We start from the raw sequence: 10,414 nt of genomic DNA, 5'->3' as shown, positions 1-10,414 counted from the left end.
AACAAAATTAAAAACTGTGAGTGCTACTTAAATTTTTTTTTTTCTTTCTTTAATGGAAAAAGGCTTTAGTTAGATGTTCCTGTGATAAAACTTTCAGCATAAAAACATATCTTATGAACGAACGTTTTTACTTTGTTAAATAAAACTTGCGTTTCATTTGGTCTTTTGTTTTTAGCTTTTGTTTCGATTCCGCAAGTATTTTACCAATCAACAAAATATTGTGGAATGAAACGTATCTGCTGACAAAAATACTAAAAGAGATTCCATTAAATCAAAAAGAGAGTTTTAATAGATTATGACAGAAAATTTACAAAATCAACACTTTCATATTAATAAATTATATGCTAATACTAACTTAAATTTTAAAATACATAGCAATAATTTTTTTAATGATAAATAGTTATATCGTAAATAAAATTATAATATAATTTGTATATTATTACAGGTCAATATATTATTAAAATGTATTGAAAGATAAGTTAGATATTTATAATAAGAATTAAAATATTTTTAAATAAATTTTAGTTATTTTCACATTTTGCAATAACTAGTTTAATTATTGATACTTGTTTATTATTACAACAAATTGAATACTATATACGATCAATTTAATATGTATTCCATCTTTTCGCAAATTTTAATTTTTTCGAGGTTTATTAATTTTTTTCTGCAACTTAACTATATTTTCCGTGATTCGGCCATTAAACGATGGTTACCAATCGAAATCGAAGCCATTGTATTTTTTTTTCTTTGGACTTCTGTGTTTCCCTCCTTAAGTTTGTATATTATCTTATTTTGAGCTTATAGCTCTAAAGATTCCAATGTTTTTCATGGGTACTACTAAGAGATTCATTACATTAAAGACCTTTAAGTATATCGTGTTCGACAAATAAATGCCTCCCAAATTTTAAAAGATTAAGTATATTGAAAGAAGTTGCTGTCATCTCTTATTTGCATCTCGCCATCGACTCATAAATCCTACATTGAACTAAATGCTTCTCTATCAGCAGATCTAGGTTTCAAATCTCATAAAAGACATAATTATGCGAATTAATAAAAAGAAGAGAAATTTGCTCCTACAACTTCAAAAAAAACTCAAATTTGTAAATAACCAAAAACATACTCTCTCTCTAATTCTCTCTTCATTCTCTCTAGAAAATCAATTTCCCCTTTTTAATGGTTAGTACACAAATAAACCCTAAAAAAATGTTAATAAAAAAATTGCAGTATGACGGAAAAATTATCCCTCAAGCGTAAGATCCAATAAAACGGTTCAAATTCTGATTTTGCCAAAAATAAGAAAAAGTCAATACACACAACACCACAAGTCAACCACTATTTTTATTTTATTTTATTCAAACACGAGTCTACAGTCAAATTGAAAATCAAATCACGAATAGTAGTATCTGAGAGTAACAATCATGAAATCCTTATATGTTTCCGTGTGACTTACGTATAAGTACAACGCACATTTTAATTTCAGCACCCTAAGTAACAGTAGACGTGACACACACTAGACATACATACACACAAGCATTTTTGTTGAGATGTGACAGAACAAATCACGTTTTTATATAATACTAGGGTCGGCCCGCCCTACGGACGGGATATTAATTAATTTGATATTCACTAAATGCTCGAGTTGAAATTTGTTTTAAGATTCAAGAATTTGGTTATCTGTTATGTTTTACTTATTAGTATACAGTGGTATAGTTGTTTTTCGATTATTCTTACTTTGGTATTGTATCAAATTAACTAATTGTCCAACTCATAATTATAGATGTACAAATGTGGATTTGTGATAAAGTTTGATGACAATACTTTTTTTTTAATTCTTATTCATAGTGGAGTGTGCATGTGTCAGAAAGAGGCATATAACAACTTTTATGTTTTTATGTATGGATTTTAAATATATATTATTTTGTATAATGTACACTTGCTCTACAACATTTACTTGTAGACTAAAAAAATTATTTTCTATATTTTTAAAAGAGAAAATATTTAGTTTAGAATATAACATAGACATATGTATTGACTATATATAGAAGTTGAGTGTTATTTTAAAATGACATATGTATAAAGATTTTTCAACCATTACTTCACTGGCACAAAACATTTATAAGACCATCTACAATGCTACACTAAAATTTATTCTATATTTCACTCTAAAATAGAGTAACTCTATTATAGAGTTGGATTTGCTCCAATGGTTTACTTTATAATAGAGTTACTCTATAATAGAGTGGAATATAGAGTAATCTTGTTTTTTTACTCCAAATATAGAGTGAAAAAATAAGATTACTCTATATTTCACTCTATTATAGAGTAACTCTATTATAGAGTGAACCATTAGAGCAAATTCAACTCTATAATAAAGTTACTCTATTTTAGAGTGAAATATAGAGTAAATTTTAGTGTTGCATTGGAGATGCCCTAACTGTAAATACCTTTTTTAAAAGCAAAACTAATAAAAGCGTGTACAACAAATGTATTTTGATATATATTATATGCATCAAGTTATAAAGGTTGGAAACATTGCAAAATTGTTTGGAGCAAAGTTTTTAACTTCACGATCTTCATCTTGACGTCAGTTTAGTGTCGGTCCTGGTCACAAGCAGAAGAAGTATAGGCTTCTAGCTGATACGATAATAAGTATTTTTCGCGGCCACATATTTATAAAAAGTGACTTTAGCCTAGTGGTTCTAAGAGAAATTACCAGTGTTAGAGGTGATGGGTTCAATTACCCTTAACTGCAACTAAGAGAAGCTAACATTTCATTATATATAGATAGATCTCTGGAAAAATTGTTCTTGTCATATGCAACTAACTTAACTAATTCTCAGTTTTGCACCTCGCAGAAATAAAAGCACAATCGCACTTGTTAACCATTAGCGAACACACGCACAAAAGCCATATGTCGATAGAGCCCGTATTGGGCTAATATGATACTTCAATGGGCCACTACAGCCCAAATACCCGAGCAAATATGATCTTGTATCATCATCATAAGCATAGCACAAAACACAAGAACAGCTTTGCAGGAGATTGAACAATAACACAAGAACAGCATTACGAAATTCATTTTTCAATAGATAACAGAGGAACACACTTTTGTTATTTTCTTTAAATGAAAATAAATAGTTCTTTACGTAAAAAGATTACAGACTGAAACACCTCTTATGTAATATTCAAAAGAGAACATAAACATTCAATTAAAGAATAATTTGAAAACAAATCTTTTTCATCTCACAACCAAAGAACAAAACAAATAGACAACAACCTTCTTTCTTCTTCTTCATCTATATCTACAACACATTCTTGCAAAAAGTAGACCTTTTTTTCCTTTTCAACATCTAATGAACACAGTGAAGGAGTCTTGAGAGAGGTATATAACCATCTCTTGAACCGTGGGAACCAAACCTTTTTCACCAACCGATCCAATCACAAGCAGTCCAAACCGCAGATCTCAAGAACAGGACCACCTTTCGCCACAAACGGATTAACTCTAACCCAAAGAAGTGTAAGAATAGAAGCAATGAGGATGGACCAGACGATAATAATGGTCGGCATCCTATCTTGTTTCCCAAGCAAACCTTTAAGGAAAGGGTAAAGATGAATCACCACCCAAAGTGCAAAGAACAACCTTCCGAAAAGCGGTCCCCATGAGTCATATCCATTGCTTATAGCGTCAGAGATTCCAACTACGATTCCAATCATGTTTATGATGAGAAGAGTCGTTGGAGGGATGAGAAGTGAAGTCCATTTGAAGAGGTAAAGGTCTGAGAACTCGCCGTCATCAGCTGCCTTTGACGTGACCGTGAAGTTAGTGTCCACACCAGCAAGAACCTTGAGAAGACCTTGGAAGAGAGCAAAGAGATGCGCAGAGACACCTCCTATGACCCAAAACTGTTCGTTTCTCCACCAGTCATCGATCCCAACTTTGCCCCATTGCATCTCGAGGATACCCGTTATGGCAATGGACGAGAAGAGCGCCATGAAGAGGATACTTGCATAGTTGCTTATCTGCAAAAACAAAGAACCAATTCAGAATCATGTAATAAAGATTCATAATCTGAGAAGTGAGAGCTGAAGATGAATGTTTTATACCTCAGGAACGATGAATTTTCCTGTGAGAAGACAGATGGCAGGGAGGGAACAGTAAACGATGAGAGGAAGAGAGGTCCACGGGTAAACCACGGAGTTAATGTAGGACAACCTCTCAAGCCATTTCAAACCACCTCCATAACCATACCAAATAGGACAATGCCTGCTTAAGAAAATCTCAACAGAACCAAGTGCCCATCTAAGAACTTGATGAAGACGGTCTGAAAGATTGATTGGAGCTGATCCTTTGAAAGCAGGTAGCTTAGGTGTACAGTACACAGACCTCCAACCATGAGAATGCATCTTGAAACCCGTAAGAATATCTTCAGTAACAGAACCGTAGATCCACCCAATCTGTGTTTTTTTTGTACAAAAGGGTTATCATCAAAATCAAGAATCTATTGCACACACAAGAAAATAGGAATCTTCAATCCCGTAAATCCTCAAGGAAATAGAGTAAGTGGTTTATATTTAATAGTATATATACCGAATGAATTTATTTTTTGAAAACCGCAGTATATGGATACAGCTTGGTATAAAACTGAATAAACCAAAAGTATATAAACCGAACCAAACAAATATAGATATGGTTCTAACATGGTACCAAGTTTATATAAACTGAGCACACCTAAAAGAAAATATGTAGAAACGTAAAGAAAGTAAGCAGTTGGTACCTCTTTTCCCCATTCAGTTTTATCCTCATATCCGCAACTAATGACTTGGATAGCTTCTTTAAGCAGACAAGCAGGGCTTGCGTTTCTAGCCATCCCACCGTTCTGCATACGAGCAGACGCAACAAACACAGGAGACTGACCAAACTTCTTCTCCAACTTCAGCTGCATCGCCTCCGTTGATTGTTCTACATTAGAGCCTAAAAAAAAAAGCATTTTTTTAGCAAACGTTTCTGACACCAAAGAACGAAGTTATTATACACACATGGAATTGCAATGTACCTTTAGTGACGCTACCCTCTTCAATATTCTCTAGAGCGTGGATCTGCTTAGACGCTTCCCTATTCTTCTTCTTCTTATCCGCAGCCACCTTCTTTGCTTGACGGTTCTTCCTTGAACCACAGCACATGAAACACCATTTTGGCCAGCAGTTGCATGTCTTACGCGGAGCCTTCTTCTTCTTTGGTGCATCAAACCCGTAAAGCGCTTGCCTCCTGAAAACACAACCTGTCCCAACGTATATAGGCCCTTGTAACCCATCCAAACCCTTCATATTGATCTGTAAACCATAAAGATTTAATTATTAGTTGGAAAAAAATGTAACATGAATGTTCAAGAAGACTGGTGGATGTATGCACTACTTACATCAAAGAAGACAACATTGCGATTTGAGTATCGATCGTGCCTATCAATCCCATCGAATCTTTGAGGGAACTGAACGTAACAGATTTTCTTTCCTGACTGAGGATCCATCATGAAACACATTGCTTCTCTAAGAGCTTTGCTATTGTTGATGTAGTGATCACAGTCGACGTTCAGAAGATACGGAGCGTTTGATAGAACCCCCGAGACACGTATCTGTAGATGAGTCAAAAGAGTCAATAACCAGTTGAAATGAATTTACAAAGAGAAGGTTTTAAGAGCTGATATTTACCAGTGAATTCATAGCTCCAGCCTTCTTATGATGATCAAATCCAGGTCTCTTCTCACGAGAGACATAAACCAACCGAGGCAACTCGTTGTTTTCAACATCACGAACACCATCACTTCCAAGGAACACCTATTACAAGAGAAAACCAATAAAGTTAACATATGAAGCATATTACATACTCCCTCTGTTTTTAAATACTAGATGTTTTAGAGAATTTTCTTGGTTCCAAATTAGATTATGTTTTCAATTTTCAATGTAAAATTTATTAACAATATATGTTATATGACCAATGATATTAGCAGTCTATTTTACTCTTGGTCAAACTGTAGTTAGTTGAATAGTTACTGATGTTTTTTTCAGAAAATGTAAGGAACTAAATATTTTCTTAATCTATGTTTTAAAACATCATCTATTAAAAGCAGCATATGATGAAATGAAACTGACCTGAATCATGCCGGGATGATCTCTTACACTATTACCAGGCCAAGGTGTACCATCTTGCATAGTCCAACCTTCCTCAGGCACTTTCTGTGCCGTCGCTACTAAAGCATTGATCTTTACTTTGAATTCTTCATAATCTCTCTGTCAAAACACACACAATCTTCCAAATCAATATCCAAAGCCATCATTATCCTCTAATATAACAAAAGACTGATACTAAGAAAAGAAGTAAGTAACCTTCATGGCTCGGCGTTCCCTGACAAAAGCGGGATGGACTTTATTCTTCAAGTAGTCCATCTTATGGCAGAAGTACCATTCAGGAGCACGCGGCTCGATACAGTACTTCTTACAGAAAGGAACCCATTTCCTCGCGAACTCAGCAGTCTCTGAGAGAGCTTCGAAAGTAAGCATGGCAGCACCATCATCAGACACATAACAAGCAACCCTATCAACTGGATAGTCAACCGCAAGAATAGACAAGACAGTGTTCGCTGTAATAAGCGGAGGCTCTTTCAAAGGATCCACTGTACTGACAAATACATCCACAGCTGAAAGCTCTGATGGTTTGCCTTCTTTCTCATATCTGCAAAACAGAAAACAAGGTTGAAAATTATATAATTCCCAAAAAAAAGTCTTAATGTTTTCCAAGTGATTCAAGTTACCTTAGTGAAAGTCTGTCCAAGTATGTTTCTCGCTCGATAGGGTACCACTTAGGGAACTGATCAAGAACCCATGAAACAGCAAACCATATCTCACAGATGACGGAGATAAGCCAGAGTGCGTAAGCATCCTTGACAGGGTGAAGAATACGGTAGTGAAAGAAGAGACCAAGAATCACAAGACGTAGAACGATTAACATCCGGTATGGATTTATCTTGCTTGATTTGATTGGTATCTTCCTAGACAATGGCTGCCTTCCCTCATCCATCCTATAAAATACAACAACAAAAATGCTTTCATAAATATCACAGAGACATAAAAGGAAAAGAGTTGTGTGTGTTGTGTCTTTACATTGGGATATCATCACCATCTTCAAAATCAGGATCTCCTTCATGTCTAACCACTTGGAGTTTCTCATTCTGCTTCTTTTTCCAGTCCTCCATCCTATCTTTCCAAGCCACACTTCCGTAACCGTAAACTGCAAGATCTTTCTGAGGAACCATAGGTCTTGGATGTGCTGCAATTACACAAAGCAAATGAAAACCATAGACAAACACATTTTTACTCATTAAGTAAAGTACCAGCAATGGTTGGGTCAGAGAGGGAAGCTGGATGACTTTTATTGCTATGACCACCAATTGAAGGAGGAACAATGAGAGCATGTCTGTCAGAAGAAATCTCAATGTCCTGTGATTGATTAACAAAAAGCCAAAATGTGAGAGAGCCAGTAGATGAAGTTACTGAAGATGTGTGAGCAATGAAGGAGACTAATTACCTCGTCGCCATAAGTCAGCAACGGAATCTGAGAGCCAGGAGGAGCTGAATCCAAATCAGACTGTGGGAAACCAGAGTGGCGACGAGAGACAGACATGCCTTCAGAGACCTGATCAAAACCAACCCCACCGTTCTCGTACTCAAACTCATTGTCTAAATCATCAATGTCATCTTCCTCTTCATCATTTTCAACCCTTGGACTTCCTATCAAACAACAACAACAACAACAAATCAGTAAACTCTCTAAAAGCATATATTCAAGATAAGTCTAAAGAATAAAAAAAAAAACCTTTGATCCGTTTGTAACGGGTTTTGCACTGAGGGCAAGCTTGATTGCCTTCACGCCTCTCATACTCATAGCAAGGTCTGCAAACAGGGAATGCACACTCGTTACACGCCACGAAAGGCTCTCCATCGACGGTCAATTCGATCTCGTCTCTGCAGATTTTACACGTCTGCCCACTCAGCTCCTGCACTGATCTTATCTGCACCAATCAAATCAAAAGAAACATAGATTGGATCTCAGATTCATGATTGCACTTTGTGTCGGTACTTCCCACCGACACATTCAATGTGCAGAAGGAACCCTAAAACTAAATTGAAATTTGTAAAGGTGAAACACAGATCCAGAAGAGAGAAAAAGGAAAAGACTTTAAGCACAGAAACAGAGAAACCCAGATCCAAAGTAAAGGAGAGATCTGTTCTTACTCGGGCACTCTCGTCGGCATTAATCAGAACAAACTCGTTCCTGTTGTGTGAACCGGCGACTAACCGACCACCGGTATTCATTTCGTCGGGTTACACTGTCGCTGCGATCTTTGGATGGATTCTTCTCACAGATCGGTTGAAAGGAGGTGGTAAATTAAGCAGAGCTCGATTTCTCAGATCTGTATGTAACAGAGGTTACTTGTCTCCAAATTAAAAGAAGAAATAAAAATATCTAAAAAAGATTACAAAATAATGGAAGGAAATAGAAAGGGAATAGGTGTGTGTGTGTGGTGAATGGTGATGGTAATTGATTTAGCTGCAAGCCACAGCCCTTTTATTTGTTTCCTCTCTCCTCCTCTTCTTCTCCGAAAGTGCACATTCACAGAAATATAGGATGATTCCAGAGAGAGAGAGAGAGAGAGTCAATGAGAGAGAGGCGGAAGATGATAAAGGGGCAGGCCCAAAATCTTTTACAAACGCGTAACAGAGAAGAAAATTAGTGATAGAGAGAGAGTGATTAGTTAAATGGTGAGATTATTATATTGTTGTGTGGACCCATTAGACATGTGTGCTCTCTCTGTCCTCCATTCCACTTGTTGCTCTTCTTGTGTTAACAAGACCCCAACTACACATTTTTGTACTTTTGTCTTTTTTCTTTCTACAAATTAAATCTGGTTATGTGCATTTAACCTCCATTATTCTACCCAATTATATTATTATTGTGATAGAATTTTTTTCTTTTAATTATTTGTCTGTGTAGAGTCACTTTATTCACAGCAGCATGTGCAAGATAATAATTTATGGTGAAATTTCATCTGAATTTTTAAAAAATAAAATCAACGTATTGTCTTCTATTATGTAATAAATTGCTCTTATTTGTAAAGAGACTTCAAAAATGTTGAGAAACAGATATATAGCTAGGTGGCACCCATTTATTTACTGACCCAGACATAAAACACTCTGTACGCATCGTGTCCAAGATCCTATTTTCTAGCTCTTTTCTTTTTATTTCTTGGTTCTAATTATGCGTGTTAATGCTGATAAGTGATAAACATACTCCATGTTTAGAGATTATGTAACTACCGTTTTGTGCACGGGCCGTTTCATGTTTTTTTACTTTATTATTTGTTCGACTGCATTGCTTTCACTTTTATCTTCGTCCTTCCAAAGATTTGTTTGGTAATTTATTTTTGTTTGTTATTTCGTCCTGCTAATACTAACTTGTTATGGTTTTTAGTATTTAGTTATTTACTTGTTTACTATAAATCTCAACCCCAGTCGCCATATTGATAAAATTTATTTTCACTTTTTCTCCCAGAGAAAATGTGAAATTATTGACACTATCGTATCATACCAGAAATATATGCCCATGAATTATGTCTATATATGTATACATTTGCCGACAAATAGTTCGTGGTTTATATAACATATCTAGAAGGCAATATTTGGCTTTTATGAATTCAGTATTTATTGACTTGTTGATAGCCGGGAGAAATAAAGATTATAAAAACTATATATTATAATGTTGCACAATAAACATAAATATATTATACAATGTAGAAAGAGGAACTTTATTAGGTTACTACACATCAAATGTCGTTTTCATGATTGTTTGAATACTGTGTACTGTCTTCTCCAAGCCTTCGTGCCACATGATCTCATACAAACTGTCGGTGCCCTTATATATCATTTTTTATTATTATTGTTATTGTACAAAATTTACTTGCTTTTACCAGGAATCTGAATATAGCAACAATATTATGACTGAGAAGCACCTTTAGAGTAAAATATTAAGGTGAACAAATTGTTTACTCCTCGTTATTCTATTAACCAATCAAGTAAAAAACATTATTTATGTATTTCTTCCGATTACTATATTGAAACCAAAGATGTGATCGTAGCTCAACAATCACAGTTAATAATTTCAAACTCAAGAACTCTTTTATTACTTTTAGAAAGTCTCAAAAACTAAAAGCTCTCAAACACACGTTAAGCTCTATCACATCATGATAGCTTCTTATATACTAACTCATAGTTTCCTAAACTCATTAGGATAAACTTAACTAGATAACTACAACTCAAGATATTCAAATCCTAAACTCATTAGGATAACAACAAGATAACT

General features: G+C 34.9%; 1 protein-coding gene across 1 annotated transcript; it reads right to left on the bottom strand.

Moving 5' to 3' along the window:
• Window positions 1–3,093: 3,093 nt before the first annotated feature.
• LOC106348026 (cellulose synthase A catalytic subunit 6 [UDP-forming]) lies at window positions 3,094–8,580 on the bottom strand. The gene is made up of 14 exons (XM_013787669.3): window positions 8,290–8,580; window positions 7,871–8,066; window positions 7,583–7,785; window positions 7,389–7,494; window positions 7,159–7,324; window positions 6,810–7,076; window positions 6,385–6,730; window positions 6,151–6,288; window positions 5,710–5,835; window positions 5,421–5,633; window positions 5,058–5,334; window positions 4,779–4,975; window positions 4,108–4,458; window positions 3,094–4,023 (listed from the first exon to the last, which is right to left on the bottom strand). Exons 1-14 carry the CDS (start codon window positions 8,368–8,370, stop codon window positions 3,442–3,444), a joined length of 3,249 nt encoding a protein of 1,082 aa, XP_013643123.1. The 5' UTR covers window positions 8,371–8,580; the 3' UTR covers window positions 3,094–3,441.
• Window positions 8,581–10,414: the final 1,834 nt, after the last annotated feature.

This window comes from Brassica napus, chromosome A6 (assembly GCF_020379485.1).
Source record: "Brassica napus cultivar Da-Ae chromosome A6, Da-Ae, whole genome shotgun sequence".
In the NCBI taxonomy this organism is placed as follows: domain Eukaryota; kingdom Viridiplantae; phylum Streptophyta; class Magnoliopsida; order Brassicales; family Brassicaceae; genus Brassica; species Brassica napus.
The sequence above is the reverse complement of the archived record's forward strand: the minus strand, read 5'-3'. Positions and strand labels throughout refer to the sequence as shown.

Coding starts and splice junctions, on each gene's coding strand:
- LOC106348026 (XM_013787669.3), bottom strand. CDS start 8,370: ATGAATACCGGTGGTCGGTTAGTCGCCGGTTCACACAACAGGAACGAG. Junction 7,077..7,158: donor GATGGTGATGATATCCCAAT/GTAAAGACACAA, acceptor TGTATTTTATAG/GATGGATGAGGGAAGGCAGC. Junction 5,335..5,420: donor GCAATGTTGTCTTCTTTGAT/GTAAGTAGTGCA, acceptor TATGGTTTACAG/ATCAATATGAAGGGTTTGGA.